The sequence below is a fragment of the Rhinatrema bivittatum genome, chromosome 19 (assembly GCF_901001135.1).
Source record: "Rhinatrema bivittatum chromosome 19, aRhiBiv1.1, whole genome shotgun sequence".
NCBI classification, from domain to species: Eukaryota; Metazoa; Chordata; class Amphibia; order Gymnophiona; family Rhinatrematidae; genus Rhinatrema; species Rhinatrema bivittatum.
In genome coordinates, this window is record NC_042633.1 from 30,334,606 (window position 1) to 30,354,032 (window position 19,427).

Sequence of the window (19,427 nt, forward strand, 5' to 3'; positions counted from 1 at the left end):
CATATTATTGTATTATCTAACTTGTTCAGTTATGCCTTCTATCGCTCCGGCTATCCTAGCCCTCCAGGTTAATACCCCTTGTTATATGTAACTTTCATTTCTTGTTATATGGTTGACTTTGTTATTCCCCTCATGTTATTTGTAAACCGATCTGATATGAATTTCTTTCATGAAGGTCGGTATATAAAAATGTTAAATAAATAATAAATAAATAATGCAGACCCTTGAGGGACCCCTGATTCGATGGTTATTTTATTAGATAAGCATTCATTTAATTGAACTTGATAAGATCTCTCTGAGAGGAATGATTTAAACCACTCTAGTACTCTTCCATATATACCGATTTCAGACAATCTTTGAAGTAAAATTTGGAAGTTAACTGTGTCAAATGCAGCTGTTAAGTATAAACGACTCACCATTATCAAAACCTCTTAGTACAGTGTCAGAGCTAAAGGCAAAGATTCAGTGCTGTAGTATTTTCTAAAGCCAAATTGTGATGACTGTAATATCTTGTGTGTTTTTCTAAATGATCAGATAATTTTTGGAACAATTTTTTCAAGTATTTTTGCCGGAAAAGGGAGATTTTAAATGGATCTTAAATTATTGAAATCTGAGGGATCTTTTTTGTTTTGTTTTAAAATGGGTTTGATGATCGCACATTTTAAAGGAGTTGGTACTGATCCTTCAGTAAGGGAGAGATTTACTATTTTGGTGACTATTGGGGCGATATCATCTTGACATTGTTTAAAATACTTAAGTGAAATCGGGGTCCCAGGGTTGATTTGCTGGTTTAAGTTTTTTTTTTTTAAGATAGAATCAATTTCAGTTGCACTCACAGTTTCAAAGGAAGACCAAGATCTTCCATTATCTATTGGAAGAATGATTTTTCGAATGTGATTTTCGAAAAAGATGAAATTAGGTTTGCAATTTTATCTTTGAAAAATTTTGCAATACCCTCACATTTGCATTGAGGTATTTCGGAGTTTAGTACTAATTTGTGGGAGGACGGTGAGACTAAGCTTTGGACAATTGAAAAAAGAGCTTTGGGATTGTATTTAATATCGTGAATTTGTTTGGCATAATATGACCATTTTGCCCTATTTATTTCCGCTCTGTATTTAGTTAACATGATTCTAAAAGATGAAAGTGAATCATTGTCGCTATATTTTCTCCATAATCTTTCTTTTTTTCTAAGACTTTTTTTTAAATTGTAACAATTTGGGTGTGTACCAAGGGTTGGGTTTTTGTTGTTTTTTTTTTATTTGGAAAAGTTTTGGTGACTAAAGGGCAGAGTTTTATCTGCTAAAGAATTTACCAAGGTGCCCCATGATGAGACAGCATTTTCAGAATTCTCAAGTAAAATCTCATCAGCTTCAGAAAGGCAATGATTCTATCATGTCTTCCGCTTTAAAATGGTTGGAAGTTGTCATGTGAGATATAATTTGTGTTGGAAATGTAAGGAAAAGCCTCAAGAATTTGCCTTTACTGAGAATCACAATGAAGTTGTCTTGTGGGAGCTGTCTAAAAGTGCCACCCCAATGGCATTCCACCCAAATTTGGGAGATGTAAAGGCTTCTTATACTATAAGACATTATGTCCGACCCTCTAACCCAGTGCACTAACTTGTCCTAGAGCACCTTAAACTTTACTGTGGGGGAAGCTCTGCAGCAGACCTTTTACGCTTTTGTCTCATCTGTGGGCCACACCAGGAGGGACTGAAAGCTTCAGCCATTTATTTATTTATTTATTTATTTTTTTTATTTTTTTTTTTAAATTAATACTTTTATTAACTTTCATTGTAACAAAGTTATTACAATAGCAAGATGAATACATAATACATAATACTTCCCCAATTCCCCCCCTCCCTCCCCAACCCCACCTATTTATTTAAGACTTTTTATATACCGTCTTTAGCAAGTAAATTTGAACAAAAACGGTTTACAACATTGAGCATAAAAATAATAAAAACTAAACTTTCATAAAGTGAAAGTAAAAATAAACACAATAATAATAAAAGTATGAATAAAATGACATAGTAACATATCAATATTACTAATATCCTTATACCTAAAGATATTTAAAATAAACTTGTTAACTTTAAATTTAACGAACATAAAAGATAGAAAAAAATAGGAAGAATAAAAATCATTATAAGCACAGCAGAGTAAAACAAGGAAAGCTGCCTGGTCTCTTAGTCGGTGGCTCTGAATGCTTCTCTAAAGAGAGATGTTTTTAGTGATTATTTTGAAATCCTTACCATTTGAGATTTGGCGTAGGGCATTCCAATGTATAGGCCCTGCTACAGAAAATCTCTTTTGACGGGTAACGTAGCCATGAACTTGTGTAAGAAGAAGCAAAAGTGTATGTTTGATGAAGCCGGTGGAAAACCATGGGATGGCTCGATTCTTAGGTCCTTTCTGTTGCAAACCTTGCAATCGGAAACAAGCTACAGTTTGAATGTTTTCCATCTGGAGACATGAGAGGGTTCTGATGGGAGTGTAGGGGAGAAGAGGCCCCCTCCCCCCCCCCCTCCGATTTTATCCAGTTTATGAGGAGGGAGGGGCTGGCAATTGCGTGCGCCTACTCTCTTGAGTATACCTCTCTGCTGTCTCTCTCTGCCATGGTAGGCTATGCCATCGTGAACCCCAGTGTCCTGGTGAGGATCCAGAAAGGGCAGGAGCCGGCTCCCGGGGGCCCATGTCACGCGGAAGGGACGTCGGTGAGTCACAGCAGTGCCGCCACAGGTGAGAAGCAGGCCAGGAGGACTGGGATTAAGCAGCCCAGCAAAGCCACGGCCTGGGATGGAGAGCGGTAAAAGGTTTTTCCTTCTTGCTGCAGAAAATAAGGGGTCAAGGGGGATGGGGACAGTTTGCAGCCTCGAGAAGAGGTCATCTCTGAGGTGAGCAGGCCAAGCCAACCACAGGCAATCACTTGGCCTGTATATCTCAATGTATGGGTCTATCTAAGACAATAGTTATTCTGTATATCTGGGTTGATACTTACTCACTCCCGTGACTTCCTAATAATGAGCTAAGTCAGTACTTCATGTTTTTTTATATCGTTTCTTACTACCACTCCACACGTTCCCTCTCCTCTGCTTCCGTCTCTGATTTTAAAGGTCCCATAATGAACTGGAGTTCCCCCTCTGGTTAGCAAAGACGAGGGTCTGATCTGCCAGCTCTATGAGAAAGAGACGAGCCAGGACAACCACAGATTTCCGCCTTTGTCTGTGTCAGAAGGAGAAACCCCAGTTTCTGGGTGCTTGGTGGTATTAGGCTGCATTTCTTTAAGGTTTTCGCTTCCTATCCTGAAACTGAACAGCGTTTGCCAATTTCTTTTTTTTTGTGTGTATGCGCAGAATGTGGGATGGTGAAGCCGGACGTTTTCTTCAGGGTGAACTCGGAAGGAATGGCATGTGTGGGACAGCACCAGCGAGACCCGCAGAAAGGGGAGGACGGGAGGAGTCCCCGCCACACGCGTGAGTGCGGCCAAATTATAGCCTTGGAGCTCGACGCGTTCTGTGAAAGGGGCTGATGAAAATCCGCTCTGGATTCATGCTTTACGTGTATCCCCGTGACACCTCTAATGGGCTTTTGAGGACAGCGGGTAGGAAAAAAGGAGCTGGGCCCTACTGAATTTCTTGTGCCTGGCCCCTGAATCGCTCCAGAATACCGCTGGGGCTTTAATGGGCTCTGTGCTTCGAGGCGAGGCTATTAAAAACCGCCAGTGTCTTGCTTCGGTTCCTAACAGGTTATCCAGTGTACGATCCCGAGCTTGCGCTGTGGATAAAGCAGGAGGAGGAAGAAGAGGAGGAGGAGGAGGTGGTGGTGTGCTCTGGCGATGAGGGGAAGGTGGAGAGCCTGGGTAAGTGTCTCACCCTGGGCCTTGCCACGCTGGCGGTCCCGTGCGCTCATCTTTCCCTTTTCAGTGGGTTCCAGACGGCACGAATCAAACTTAGGGGAGAAGACTCTGCATGAACGGTGAAAGCATGGCGCCTGCAGTGCTGGATCGTAGGGCCCATGGTGTGGCACTGTCGGGAACTAGGGTCCAGAGAAAACGGAGGATCGCTGGAAGATTCGTTCTTATTTCTGAGAGTCGAGTGTTTTATAGACTAGAACTCCAAGACAAGAGGTGGCCTGTTTTGTTTATTTGCTTAAAAGTGAATTTTAAAAGCCCAGCGCACACATCAGTTGGGGGGGTTGAGCGTACCAGTCAGGCTGGTGAGTGCCAGCCGAATTTTAAAAGCCGCCCAGATACGTGCGCGCACCTCTTAACCCTTTTCCAAAAGGGGCGTGGTTTTTGGTGTTGCGTGGATGGTTCGGGGCATTGCCAAGAGATGTGCCCGTAAATACTTGCACACCTGGGAGCGCGGCCAGGTCCGGCGGTGCGTAAGTTTCATTCTGCTAGGGACGAGATGTAAGTTAAAAAAAAATAAATAAATAATAAATAAACAGAGCCATTTCTTGGGTTTAAAGGGTCTGGGGGGGGGAGTGCATCCTATCAAACCAGGGGGGGTTTGGAGGCCCTCGCGGTTAACTGGGTGCAGTGGCGTGGACGCGTGCCCCTTTTAAAAATGGCCTGACCTGCGCGGTAGACGCAGGATTTATGTGCACGGGCGCGCATATGCACACGGTCAGGCTCATTTATACGATGCGTGTATGTACGCGTGCATCTTATAAAAAAAAAAAAAAGATGGCCACGTATCTGGGCGCGTGCCAAAGAGCGCCTGTGCGCTGGTTGGAAAGTTACTGTCGTCATTAGATACCACATTCTGCTTTATGGAAGGTCAAGGCTGCCCTTTTAATCTCAAGTTTCCACGTGTGACCTTGGTGTATCGCCTTGTGCCTGAGATCTAATTCCCCTCCGAGTGTGCGTCACTTCCGGGTCTGATCCTCCTCCCCCTTTTGGAAGTGTATTTTCAGCTGAAGCCCCGGAAATGGGCAGTCCGGGCACCCCAGAGGAGGCTGGGGTGTGTCTTGCTGCTGAACATCTACGTGCTTTGGGATCTTTGCTGTATGAGGAGCAGATCAGAAATCAAAATTACTGCAGCCAGTCTTTCTCCTTTTCAATAATCGCAGCAAATTGCTTGGTGAATCCTAATCTGCTTGTTTTTTCCACCTGGCAGGAGCCCACTCTGGAAAGTGCAGGAGAGCAGGCGAGGAATCCGCTGTGCCGTGGAGACCCCCCTCGCCGGGAAGCGAACTGGGTGCCGGCTTCGACGCAGCCACGGCCCCCGGGCCCCTGGAGCTGCAGCAGGCGGCGTACCGCTGCACCGAGTGCGGGAGGACCTTCCCCGACCCCTCGGCGCTCATCCAGCACCTGAGCGCGCACGCCGAGGAGAAGCCCTTCGCCTGCGGGGAGTGCGGCAAGAGCTTCGTCCGCAAGCAGCTGCTGGCCCGGCACCAGCACATCCACACGGGAGAGCGGCCCCACGCCTGCCTGGACTGCGGCAAGCGCTTCCGCCTGCGCCAGATCCTGGTGCGCCACCAGCGCGTGCACACCGGGGAGAGGCCCTACGGCTGCGCCGAGTGCGGCAAGAGCTTCAGCCAGCGCTCGCACCTGCGCTCCCACCAGCGCACGCACACGGGGGCGCGGCCCTACCGCTGCGGCGAGTGCGGCAAGAGCTTCTGCAACAGCTCCAACCTGCTGAAGCACCAGCGCACCCACGCCCCCCGCTGCGGGCCCTACGAGTGCACCCAGTGCGAGCAGACGTTCAGCCACCGGGTGTCCCTCATCCTGCACCATCGCAGCCACGCCGGGGCCCGGCCCCACAAGTGCGCCGAGTGCGAGAAGAGCTTCAGCCGCCGGGACTCGCTGCTCCAGCACCAGAAGCTGCACTCGGGGGAGCGGCCTTTCTTGTGCGCCGCCTGTGGGAAGAATTTTGGCCACAACGCCCAGCTCCTGCGCCACCAGAAGATCCACACCGGGGTGAAGCCCTATGTCTGCACGGTGTGCGGCAAGGGCTTCAGCCAGAGCTCCTCCCTCGTCAAGCACCTGCGCACCCACACCGGGGAGAAGCCGTACGGCTGCGGGGAGTGTGGGAAGCGCTTCAGCGACAGCTCCAACCTCATCCGACACCAGCGGACCCACGCGGGGGAGAGAAAGGTGCGGAAATAGGGGGAGGCCTGGTGTGGAGCCTCCCGGGAGCAAGATGAGGCCTTTCCAGGGGAATGGAGCCGGCTCCGTCTGGTCATGGAATGCACGTAAAGTTGAAAGCTAACACACAGGGGCTTTGACATTGAATGCACAAGATTAATTCAACAGGAGATAGAGAGTGTGTGGGGGGGGAGGGGGGCCATCCGAGAGAGAGAGAGAAGTCAGGTTGTCAACTTACTGTTGGCTCAATACCAGGACCTATGGTGGAGAGACTCCAACTTGTACTGAGTCAGCTGGGAGCTGACAAACTAAGGAGCCATCTTGGGAGAGGGCACAGCGTGTCCGGATGGTGGGAAGGGGAGAGCTTGTCGGTTCACAGCCCACTCGCTATAAGGATCCGTACTGAATGTTCAAACTGCTCTCCTCCTCCTCCCTCGTGTGAAATTGAAACATAGTCTGAGGAGAGGGGAAGAGACAGGGGAGAGAATGCTGAATGGGGGGCCCTGAGAATCCGTAAGAGGAGAGGGAAGGAACACGAAATGGTAAAAAAAAAGCTTCAGAATAGCTCCCTAGGTTGCTGGGAGTGAGGAGAGAGGCTGCCACAGACTCTGAAGGACCCCCTTCTCCTCATACCTGCTCCCCCACGCCATTTTGCTTCTGTTCCGCAGAGAACGTCTCTGACGCCAGGTGAATTATTCTGGGCTGCGAGGCTGTACGAAAGAGACTGTTTCGGGAGCACTAGCGGGATTTTCCTTTTATTTTATTTTTTTTCTTTTAATTTAATAGTTCTTTTTTTTTTTTTTTTTGACATTTTGTGAATAAACACTACAATAAAAAGACGTACAAGAAAACCAAAATGGGGATGTCCGCGTCGTGTGGTCATAGATTTATGGAGAATGGCAGCAGCCTGAGTTATCGAGTACGCAATATAAAACGTCACTGCAACCTTAGGCACAGAATGGAGGTGATCTGAGTCTTCCCAGCTGCCGTCACCCCCAAGACCTGTGTGGAAAGGAGCGGAATCCTTCCCTACCAGCACAACGCTGACGGCAGGGGCAGTGACCCCGTTCTCATGTCCTCATCCGAGCGTCAGCTCTCGAGCACGCATATTACCAGCACTCCAGCTTCCTGGTAACCCCTAATGAGTGCCTTCTTCCCGTCTACACCGTGGGCACAGAGGGGTGCTAAAAGGCTATTTTGAATAACGAGCCTGGGCTGAAGTGTATTCATTGCATAAGCTTAAAATTGGAGGTGGGTAGTATTTGCCCCTGTATTAGCAGCTGATCTAGCCCAGAGCCTATCAGATTTGGTTGGACTCCTCGTTGGCTTTAACTTTGGGGCGAGATTTATTAATATTGGGAGGACCTCCTTCCTGGGCGGAGAACTGAACAGGAGAAGTTTCCTGGGGCCCATGGGTGGATGGGGATAGCAGCAGGAAAAGGTTTGTTTTCTGGTGCTCCACAGCAGGCCAAGATGGCACCCGGGGAAGGTTTAATTCCATGACCCCAGGCAACTAACTATTACTGCTTGTCTGCCTTTCACTCTGGCAGCCCTGACCCTGATCAGTTGCCCATCGTTCCCTAACTAGATGCTGCTAGCAAGGCCTTTGTACAAGCCCCATGGCTCAAAAATCAGATGTGGCGATGGCTGCCAGTATGCCCTGACGCTGCAGAGAATCAAGCCACGAGCTTCCTCTCTCAGCAAGCAACATGAGGTCCGCTGTCAAATGACCTTGTAGGGGACATTTCTGAATATTGGGGGTGGGTAGGGGAAGGCATGATTTAAAGTCTCACTGTGGGATATGGATGCTGAACTGATGCTCTGCAGGGTGGCTTGGAAAAAATAATTCCGGAGCAAACTGACAGAGAGGAAAGGTGACTGCTTTGGCAGGAAGCAATTTTCCTTAATATCCTCCTTCCAGTAATTGTCAAATTTGATTGCATTATGAGTACTGTTGGCTGCACTATCTTGTACCACATCCTGCATTCAGCTAAAATAGATCCTCCCTCTGTTCCAGGACAATCTGCTTCATGAAGCAGTTTGTCCTGGCATATAGGAACTTAACCTTGCTAGTATGTCATAATGAGACACTTACCCAATTAATAGAAACAGAGAGCCATGACGGCAGGAAAAAAAAAGGTATGGCCCATCCAGTCTGTCCATCTGCCCAATTAATTTAGCATCAGAATTCCCTTCATTTCCTTAGAGATCCCTTGTGCTTATCCCTCCACGGGGAGGCTATTCCACACATTCACCACCCTCTCTGAAAAATACTTCCTAAGATTACCCCTGAGTCTACCTCCTTTCACCCTCATTGCATGACCCCTGGTTCTAGAGCCTCCTATTTGTTGAAAGAGGCTCACCTGTGCATGGAAATCTTTGAGATATTTGAATCTCTCTCTCTCTCATATCTCCCCTACCTTGCCTTTCCTCCAGGGTGTACAGGTTTAGATCTTTTAAGTCCATCCCCATATGCTTTAGAACGAAGACCACTGACCATTTTAGTAGCCTCCCTCTGGAGCGACTCCATCCTGTTTATATCCTTTTGAAGGTGCAGTCTCCAGAACTGTGCACAGTATTCCACGTGAGGTCTCACGAGGGACCTATACAGGGGCAATATCCCTGGGGAGACTCTCACTTGGAATACTGTGTACAATTCTAGAGAGACTTAAATGATCCCAATATTGATTGGGTAAATGTCTCGCCAGCACAAATAACTGGAAAATGTAATAGAGCAACTCGGCATAACAAATCACCAGGCCCTGATGGTATTCGCTCCAGTTCTGAAAGAACTCCCATGTAGATTGCTAGAAACAGGTCTGCAGTTTCATAACTTATTAAAATCAGCCATTGTGCCTGAAGACTTGGAGGGTGGTCCGTGTAATGCCAGACGGCTCCAGGATATTTTGGGAAACTAAAGATCAGCGAACCTGACATCACCAGGCAAAATAGTAAAAGCTATTCTTAAGAACAGAATTACTGGTCATATGGATAGACATGCTTAAAGGGGAAAAAAGGAAGATGGATTCAGCAAAGGGAAATGTTGCCTTACCAATCTAAGAATTCTTTGAAGGTAGAAATAAATGTATTTACAAACATTTGATATCCTGCCTTTTTTTTTTCCATGATTGGTCTCAAGGCAGATTCCAATCAAATTGGAATTAAACTGCAGGTACAAAATAACAGCACCAGTAGTTGCAGGGTCATTAGCAATCGAGTCAAAGGGCTGTAAGGATTTATAAGAGTATTGCTATAGCCCTTGGGCTATTGCCTACTTCCCCTACCCTCTCTCTCCCTGGGGGGGCTGACAGTGCTACAGAAAATGACCACTTATTTTACCTTTTATATACAATGTGAGATGCCCAGGAGTGCACAACTGTTTGTTTATCTCAGAATCAGACTTGTTGTTATTGTAAGGCTGAAGTGTCTGAGACTAGAACAACTTGTGCCTCTTGAGGTAAGAAACTTGTACTATAGTCACTGTAAGAACATGCTGTGTTAAGGAGCCTGTTCTGAATAAACCCAGAGGAATGCACATGGTAATAACCTTGACTTGCTTAGGATGTTATTAATAAACTTAGCTAAATATCCCCAGAACACTTAGGAGATTATTCTTTCGCCACTGGAGATGTCTCTGTTGCTGAGCCCCGAGAGGAGCTGGAGTTCCCGGAGGCTGTTGCCGTCGATGGAAAAACAGATTAGTGTCTCTGCTCGCCTGCTGAGCTAAGAGGACTTAGCTTTGTCCTCTCCAGGGATCAGACAAGTTCGGCTCTGGCCATTAAGTGGCTGGCAGATTTCTCTTGTGTGTGTGGTGCCTTCCAAGCCGCTGGATCCTTCGTCAGCGGGGTGGCAGGGAGGGGTGGTGTGGTCTTCTTAGTCTGTTAATTGATCTCTCTCGCCGCTTGCTGAGTTCCTCTCCTGTTTGGTTTTTAAACGCCAGGATATGCATAATCAGGAGCACAAAATGGGGTCTCTTCACTTCTAGCTGCTGGCCACTTCGGCAACCCTTCTACAGGCCCCTTCAAAGTGGCATTATAAGTAATTTATTCTCTGGGGAGCAGACTATGGGAAGGCCTAATTCAACAAGCATGCCTTAGCTTTTTTTTTTCTGGAAAATGAAGTGGCTCCCTGAAGACTGAGGGGGAAGTGCCACCTCGTTCCAGATTTTAGGTGCAGAAATGGATTACCTCATTAGGATCTGCTGCGTCCTGTCTTAGTAATTTGGGCTGGATTGCGTTCTTGGTGATTAGGATTCTCAGGACTGTGTGTGTTGCGGATGGGGGAGTTGGTTCTCTCGCTCTTGTAATAAAAAGTGTGTGCTGGGAATCATGAGAATGCTTAATGATTCACTTTTATTTTCTGCTAGATGTCAAGTTTTTTGTTTTCTATTTGTTAGTCTGATTTCCACATAGAATAAAAGTAATCGGTGCAAGGTTTTCCCAACACTGGGATAGGCAATGTTGGTTCTTCAGTGCTGCAAATGGGTCTGGTTTTCAGGATATCCATAACGAATATGTGAGATAGATGTGCATGCAATTGCCTGCAAACATATCTATATTCATTGTGGATATGGTGAAAACCAGATCTGTTTGTAGCACTCTAGGCTCAGCGTTGCCTATCCCTACTTAACAGAATAGCAACCGCCAAAAGGGCAGGATTTATAGTTTTGAATGCCACTAGGCTGGTGTTTTAATACCATGTATCTATTTGGGTTTTTTTTATGAAATGGAGATGGCTGTGCTCTTTATTTCCCCTTTGGTTATGTCCACGATTCCTAAACCCGGTCCCTATGGGATCCTCCAGGTGCTTAGTTTTTCAGGGTAGACCTCCATGAATATGCATTCCCTGTACATCCCCAGATCAGTCCAGACTCCTGGGTTGTGCCTCCCTTCCAGCAGATGGAGACAATGTTTTACTGACACTTAACACCAGGTGCCACCTGCAGTCCCTCACTATTTCTCTGTCTCCAGCAGATGGTGGAGGTGCAAAGCTTTTGTAGTCTTTGAGTTTTCACTAAACAACAAAAAAACCAACAGAGTCGGACTAGAAGATTTAGGAATGTTTACCTCCCAGGGGGGTTGTTAGGTCCTGGTGGGGCATCCTGCCAATCTGAGACGGACAAGCAGGGGATCAGGGACCCTTTAATTGCTTGGTCCTCCGCCAGACAGGGCAGAAAACTGGGGCTCCTGGTTCCCTCTCCCCGAAGGATGGACTGAGCCTGCAACCACTCTTATTAAGGAAAGTGTTTGCATTGTTTTCATTGCCTGTTTAAAGGTTTTCCTTAATAATAATAATAATAAAAAAAAAAAAAGGGTCAGAGCAGTTTCAGCTACCTCTCCCACTTATGGAGTTTGTGCGGTCCACTCTCTCGTGGTGGCTCCTGCCGGACAAGCTAAGACGGGGTGTGGACTTGGATATCCCGATCTGGATGATCATCACCACTGATGCCAGTCTCTCTGGATGGGGAGCGGTGTGCCAGAACCAGTCTGTACAAGGGCGGTGGTTGACTGAGGAAGCCTTGTGGTCCATCAATCGCTTAGAGACGAGAGCCATCCATTTGACTCTTCAGGCATTTCTGCCCCTAGTGAGAGTCTAGTTGGACAATGTGACAACGGTGGCTTACATCAACCGCAGGGGGGCACCAAAAGTTGGGCAGTGGCTCAGGAAGCCCGGGATTTGAGTGGGTGGGCAGAACAACACCTGGAGCGGTTAGCAGCCTCCCACTTAGAAGGCACGGACAACGTGCAACCGGATTTTCTGAGCCGGCAGCGGTTGGACCCCGGAGAGTGGGAGCTGTCAGAGGAAGCGATGTGCCTCATCATGCACAGGTGGGACAGGCCGTGCATGGATCTAATGGCGACCTTACGCAATGCCAAGGCCCGTTTCTTCAGCCAGTGAAGAGAGAGGAGCAGAAGGAGTAGATGCCTTATTTCTGCCTTGGCTGACGGACGTCCTTCTGTATATGTTTCTGCCTTGGCCGTTAGTGGGCAAGATTTTGTGGTGCATAGAGGTTCATCTGGGCGACATGATTCTCATTGCACCAGAGTGGTCAAGGCATCCATGGTTTGTGGACTTAATCAACCGAGCAGTGGACGGTCCATTGCTGCCAGCTCATTTGCCGAATCTACTGCGTTTGTTTAGATCAGGCAGATTGCTTTTGTCTAGCAGCCTGGCTTTTGAGAGGGAGCGATTGAGGAATAAGGGGTATTCGGAAGGGGTCATCGCTCCCCTCTTGCAGTCTAGGAAGACTTCCACATCCCTGGCCTATGTGAGAGTATGGAGAGTTTTTGAGGCCTGGTGTACGGGGCAGAAGGTGGATCCTATGCAAGCCTTGGTGGTGTATATTTTGGCCTTCTTACAGGAGGGTTTGGTTAAAGGTTTATCCTTTAATTCCCTCAGAGTTCAGGTGGCGGCGTTCAGCTGTCTTTGAGGTAATGTTCGAGGGATATCTTTGGCTGCACATCCAGACGAACTATGTTTTCTACGAGGGGTAAAGCATTTGTGTCCTCCGGTTCAGAAGCCTTGTCCTTCCTGGAGCCTTAACGTAGTCCTTAAGAGCGTGTGTGCACCTCTGTTTAAACCTTTGAAACTAGCTACTACGGAAAGATCTCACTTTGAAAGTGGTTTTCTTGGTGGTAATCTGTTCAGCTCGTCGAAATTTGCAACTTCAGACCTTGTCATGTAGTTTTTGAAAATTTCAGATGCGGGAGGGTCCTTGAGAACAGTTCCTTCCTTTCTGCTGAAGGTGGTGTCGTTATTCCATTTAAATCAATCAGTAGAGCTCCTGTCCTTTCCCAAAGTTGGACCCTACAGCGCCTCAAGCTAAAAAGTTACTACTGGTGGATGTAAAGCGTGCTCTGTTGCAGTACCTGAAGGTTAGAACAGCTTCCGCTTGTCAAATCATCTTTTTGTGCTGTGGAGTGGTGCCAAAAAGGGTCATGAGGAGTCAAGAGCCACAGTTGGCAGTGGTTGAAAGGGCTATTAGCTCTGCATACATCGATCAGGGTTGCCCTGTTGCGGAGGGGCTACTGGATGCATTCTACCTGTTCTCAGGCGGCCTCCTAGGCTAAGTGACAGCAAGTTTCGCTGCAGGAGATCTGTAGAGCGGCTACTTGGAAATCGTTGCACATTTTTACCAGGCCCCAGAGGCCATGGGTTTTGGTGAAAGTGTGCTTCGAGCGGGACTCTCACAATCCTTCCATGTTTAGGGAAGCTTTGGTAGATCCCCAGGAATGTGGACTGACCTGGGTACGTACAGGGAAAGGAAAATTGGTTACGTGCAAATTTTTGTTCTTGTAGTAACACCGATCAGGCCAGAATCCCACCGAGTTGAGGAAAGGGATAATTGCGGAATCTGCTCAAGCTCTTTTAGTGTGATTTCTCTGAAGAATGGCACAGGTTTTGATAGTTCTACAGCGGGTTTTGTGTGGGCGCACTTATCTGTTCCTGGTTTACCTCTTCCCTCTGCTCATTCAGAGGACGATAGTTGGTTATTGTATTGGTATTTCTATTTTGGCTTGGGTACAGATCAATCCTGTGAGACTAGGTGCCAACTTTCTTTCTCCATCTGCTGGTGGGGAGGCAAAACCCAGGAAAGAAAATGTTCAGGTAAGAAACAATTTTCCCTTAGAAAGATTTACAGTCTATGATGATCCAGTGCAGAATAATATAGTAAAGAAGGATCGATATGGACCCAAAATGGAAAGCTGTCGTTTATATTGATGGAAAATGGGACTGGGTGGGGAACTGAGGACTAGATTTGGGAGCCGTCCCGGAAGTTATCCGAACTAATAGCGATTCCTCCCCGAAGTCTTCCGGACAAGTAGAGCTTTTACCCGGAAGTCCTTCCGAGCACTAGAGCTTTGCCAGGGAAGGACTGCCGCAGCCCTCTCCGCCGGAGCCGAAGAGCGGCGCAAGGGGACACCGTCGGGCAGGGATGGCGGGGAGGCCCCGGCGCGGGTCGCCGTTTCCACCTCATCTCGCGCCACTAATGCCCTCGCGGTCTGCCGGCAGCGCCATTGGTGCAACTTGCTTGGGACGTCACAGCCCGTAAGGGCTCGTGCAGGAGGTTTCGCACGACTTCCGTCCCCCCCCCCATTTCATTCCTTCTCCTCCCTCGCCCCCTGTTGCCTTGTGGTGCGGACGTTGCCCCGCACCGGCCAGGATGTCCCACGAGGGGGAAGCGAGGCAGTGGGAGCCAGCGCCGCGTGAGGTAAGCTCCGCCTCTTCTCCCACGCGTGCTTTCCCGTCCTGTCGAGGCGTTTCTTACCCTCCCGCAGGGACTTGCAACTGTCCAGACTTTTTCGGGATGGGGGGGAGAGGTACTGGGCTAAAATGTGCGGGACTGGCCTGATTTTTTTTAGCCTTCATGCGCCTGACTCTCCCTTTCAATTCTACAAGCTAAGGTTGTTTATTTTCAGTTTCCTGGGAATTTATCAGTGTTTGTTATAGCAAACAACAATGGAGAAAATCGGTGTAAATAAACAAACAAACCAAGCTACATTTTTTCCCACTGATTTTTTTCTCCCTTTTGTTGTTGTTTGTAATGCACACTGATAAATCCCCACAAAAAATGCAATGAAAGGTGAACAAAAATCAATAAACATAGTGTGCACTTTGGTAGCTACTGTATATTCAGTGTGCTGGATGTATTTATTTTGTGTCACTTACATAGGGGCTGATGCAATTATGTGCGCTGACTTTTCAGCGCCTGCTTTTTTAATGCATGCATGGTGCCCGCAAGGGGGGGGTGCCATGCAATATTTATTTATTTATTTATTTATTATTTTTGTTATACCGAGTTTCATGACAGGCATCACATCAACCCGGTTTACAAATAACAATGTGTGTAAAGTATAGCGTAACGTAATAAATATTTCCAATAAAACTGTGAACTTTAAATACAGTGAATCAATTAAAGGGTGTGAGAAAGTTACAATATGGAAATTAGGGGGTGGCGCTAGGAAGCGCCTGTTTCCTAACGCTGCGGCTGCCGGTTTTGAAGACAGACGCCGGCAAACTCTGCGTCGGTTTTCATAACCGTGACCCGTTTTTATCACTGGCAGACAGGCTATGAAAACCGACGCCGAGTTTACCGGTGTTGGTCTTCATATTTTCTTTTCTTTATTTTAAAAAAGAAGTACAGAAAAGCATTTTTTTCTGCTTTTCTGTACTTCTTTTCAATGGGCTTAGCTATTAACGCCTGCTCCAGGCAGGCATTAATATCTGAGCGATAGACGCACATTTATCTTTTTGCATTCGGAGTGAATGAGTACCTACAGTACCTGAATGTAATCCACTTTGAAGCACTGAAAACAGTGTGACAAGCAGAATATAAATCTAAATAAATAGCCTCATTCACATGCATTTGCATATGTTGAGCGCTAACTCATTTGCTCCGCGTTGGACACGCGTTAATTAGGCGCTAATCCCCCATTGCATTAGGGGGTGGATTAGAGCCTATTTATCCCGAGTCCGACTGCGTGTTATACAGTGTGCTTGGCCCCATAGACTTCAGTCCATGAAATAATTAGAGGCCTAAAGAATGTTGCAAAACTGTAATTTGGTCCCTGGGCTGGTAAGAGCAAGCCCTTTTCATAATAAAGAAGTTCGAGAGCTAGTGGTCATGGTACGAGGCTCTGAAGGTGTAGACACGGGAATAACATAGGAAAATATTTTTTCCCAGAAAGGATGGTGGATGCATGGAATAACCTCTCAGTGGAAATGATAGAGGCAAAACCAATAATATTTAAAGAAAGCATGGTCTTATTAATTGCAAAGAAGTGAGGGAAAAGCCACAGATCAACTTGGCTCTAAGACACTGTAGCAGGAAGTAATTGAGCAAACTAGATTGGTCCTTATCTGCTATCAAATTATAGGTTTCTGTATTTTATGTAATGGTAAAGAGTGGTAATAAAAGTCACATGTGCTACCCCATCAGTGAAAGATCAGAGCTGGATTTAAGGCACCATGGGTGAAAAGCAATCCCTTTCAACTGATGGGGGCCCCCCCCCCCCAGTCCTCTTTTCAGCTGCGGTGGGATGGGATCTGCCGCAGCTATGAAATTTCGGTCTTTGGGCATGGCCAGGTTAGGCCTGTCTTCCTGAGTGGAATACGCCACAGCCAGGCTGGGTGTATCTTCGGTCACAGCAGGGTGGGATCCACCATGTCCACGCAGTTCCTCTCTTTGACCGCGGTGGGATGGATCTGCTATGACCCTGCTGGGCCTCTCCTTCCTGTCCCTATGGTGCTGAGGACACCCCTCATCTGATGGCACCCTGGGCAGCCGCCCGGCTCACCCACCCCAAAAACCGGCCCGAGTGAAGATAAGAGAGAGCATCTCCAAATGTTTGAAAATTTGATGGTTAAAAGTTGGCAACCCTACTCCCGCACCCCCCCCCCCCCCCCCCCCCCCACAAGTGCTGGCATTGTGCCTCTGATTACCCCTCCGCTGGGCATTATCCTATTGCATGCTTAGATGTATAGTTTTAGGGGACGAGCTTCAGACTGCAGTGGGGCAAAATCTGTGGATACAAATTTTTTTTTTTTTTTCTCGCAGGCTTTTTGGACCTACATTGTTTGTTTGTTTTTTTCCTTGCACATTTCGTAAGAAAAATAACGGGCACAGATTTAAAAACAGAATTTCTGTTCTTTATTTTCTGATCCCATCCAAAGTGCCCCCTGGGAATGTTTCCCGTAAATATCTCTTTAATAGTTTTCCGCCTTCTGCAACACCACCGAAGGAGGGTACATTTCTTGGGGAAAATGGTCATTTTATGCAGGTAAATTGCTATTTACCTGTATAAAATGGATCTTGAAAACTGCCCTCCCAGTGGCTACAGCAACTGCCGGTTTCTGCATGCACCGAATTAGGCAATCTCCGCAGACCCTGAGCCGTTTGGGGATGAGGGGTGAGGAGGCTAGAGATTATCTCATGACATCACTGTGAGGAGGGGGGTTTGTATTTACACTCCAGCAGCCGGTGGCGGATTCGGGTGACATGTTTTAAATAATTTATTGGTTGCTCTTTGTTTTATATTAATGTTAATAGGTCATCTTGCTATTATTATTCTATGTATTTAGTTAACTGTTTTGTGTCTGTTTTTTGTACATCGCCTCGGCCTCCATTGTGAGGCGATTTAATACATTTCCAAACAAACAAACAGTCGCAGGGAGGGTTCGAGGAATGTCACCCATGCCTCTTGAAATCTGGGTCTTGCTGTTTCAGGCCTCGGTGACCTTCAAGGATGTGGCGGCCTACTTCTCAGCGGAAGAGTGGGAGGTGTTGGAGGAGTGGCAGAAGGCGCTTTACAGGAAAGTGATGAAGGAGATTCACGCAGCCCTGCTCTCTCTGGGTAAGGATGTTTCTCTTTTTCAAATCCCTTTGACCGTGCTTGCAAGAGTCTTCCAAACGCTATCCCTTGCTCTAGGTGTGATTATTGTCCGATACCACCTGGTTGGAGGATGGCAGAGCTCAGCTGAGCTCCCTCTGTTTTTTTTTGTTTGTTGTACGCACGAGTGTCTGCATGCAAATGAACTAGACCAATTCAATGTCATTTGTCAATTTGGTCGGGATAGATAGTGTGTGTAGTGTGTTTTTTTTTTTGGTCGTCTTCCCTCTCCTTCCAGTCTCAAAAACAATAATCAGTAAACACTGTAAACCTATTTTGCTTGTGGTATGCACAGTTTTATGAATGCTTTTGGGGGTACAGCCCACAAAATGTTAAACTGATTTGCTGGAGGAGCGTGGGGATGACCTGCGGTTCAGAAGACTCCCAGGGCTTCCATTTCTCTGATCTTTCTGAAAGGGCAAACTCCCGTCCCTCTGTGGAACAAGACACTGAGGTCCACATTCAGTCACTGTCTGGGTAGCAAAGTTAGCCAGATAAACTCATCCATATTTATTATTTTTAGTTTCCTAGCGTGTAGCAGATGGACTCAGAACCAACGGGTATAGTGTACTCCTGCTAGCAGTTGGAGACGGATCAGATTTCAATCTGACGTCAGCCCCTAGTACATTAACTCTGAGTAACATAGTCAGAATGTTAACTGACCAGGAAAACAATTAGAATTACATAGTAATAAGGGTCACAATAAGTGATCAATCCAATTAATTGGGCATGGATCCATTAGGGAGTAGGAAAATAAGATGATACGTAGAGGGCTAGAAATAGAGGAAAGACAAGCATAATAAGACTAAAGGGTATCTGAGGGTCTCTTCAAGGGAATATGTTAGAGAAAAAAGCGAAATATGAGAGAGAACTTATAATAAACCAAACCATACTTGTCCAGAGAAATGAGAAGGGATGTGTTGCGAAAAATGGAGAGAATGCGTTAGCTAAAATGCGGGTTCTGGAAACGCAAGGTTGAATAACCAAGTTTTTAGTTTTTTCTTGAAGGAGAAGGGGCAAGGGTCCTGTCGGAGGTCTGGTGGGAGAGTATTCCAATGAGTGGGACCTGCGGTAGGAAAGGCCCTGTTCCTAAGAGACGTTTTAGCTTGAGGGACGAAGAGAGTGCCTTGGAATGCTCTTCTCATTGTTCTAGTGGAGTTATTAGGGCGAACCTGGAAGGTGAGATCGATTGGGGCAAGGTTGTGAAGAGTTTTGTGCATGATGGTCAGCACTTTGTAGAGGATTCTATATTTGATAGGGAGCCAGTGAAGGTTGTAAAGGATGGGTGTGATGTGATCCCTCTTTTTTGAGTTCGTTAAAATCCTGGCGGCTGAGTTCTGTAACATCTGTAGAGGCTTAATGGTGACAGCCTGGAGCCCAAGCAGCAATGAGTTACAGTAATCAATTTTGGTGAGTATGATTGATTGCAGAACCAAGCAGAAATCATAGAAGTGCAGGAGAGGTTTAAGCTTTTTAAGGACTTGTAATTTGAAAAAGCACTCTTTCGTCGTATTGTTGACAAACCTTTTGAGGTTCAGCTGGTTGTCCAGGAGGGTGCCTAAATCTCTTACGTAAGAGGTATTTTTGATGTTATCTGCATTGTTGAAGGGAAGTTAGGTAGAGAGTGGCTATCGACCTGAGGCTGATCATCTAGGTGATAGGCTGTCTCCCTAGTCAGGAGGTTTACATCTTGAGAGATGATTAGGAATTCGGTCTTGTCTTTGATGACTAGGTTAAGCTTAAAGAGGAGTGAGCTGATTTCCTGGAAGCAACTGTCCCAAAAGATAAGGGATTTATGTAACGATTCCTTGATAGGGAATCCAGCCAACTCTGAAGGGAAATTCAGTAGTGCAGCTGTATCATTGGCTATAGCCAGCTATCTTAAAGCTAGCGGCTAACTAGGGCCACTCTTGGCCTAACCAGACTTAGCTGGCTAAGTTA

At 46.8% G+C, this 19,427-nt stretch overlaps 2 protein-coding genes across 2 annotated transcripts in view; both read left to right on the plus strand.

The window, feature by feature from the left end:
* Positions 1 to 6,898, plus strand: part of LOC115080317 (zinc finger protein 84-like) — a 44,099-nt gene extending 37,201 nt beyond the window's left edge. Inside the window, exons 10-13 of the mRNA XM_029584468.1 lie at positions 2,628 to 2,744; positions 3,359 to 3,478; positions 3,751 to 3,864; positions 5,126 to 6,898. Of these exons, the coding sequence (XP_029440328.1) occupies positions 2,628 to 2,744; positions 3,359 to 3,478; positions 3,751 to 3,864; positions 5,126 to 6,117 (1,343 nt within the window). The 3' untranslated portion in view covers positions 6,118 to 6,898. The remainder of the gene's footprint in view (positions 1 to 2,627; positions 2,745 to 3,358; positions 3,479 to 3,750; positions 3,865 to 5,125) is intronic.
* A 6,111-nt stretch (positions 6,899 to 13,009) lies between these two features.
* Positions 13,010 to 19,427, plus strand: part of LOC115080319 (zinc finger protein 850-like) — a 63,992-nt gene continuing 57,574 nt past the window's right edge. The window contains 2 exon segments of the mRNA XM_029584469.1: positions 13,010 to 14,308; positions 17,324 to 17,450. Of these exon segments, the coding sequence (XP_029440329.1) occupies positions 14,261 to 14,308; positions 17,324 to 17,450 (175 nt within the window). The 5' untranslated portion in view covers positions 13,010 to 14,260.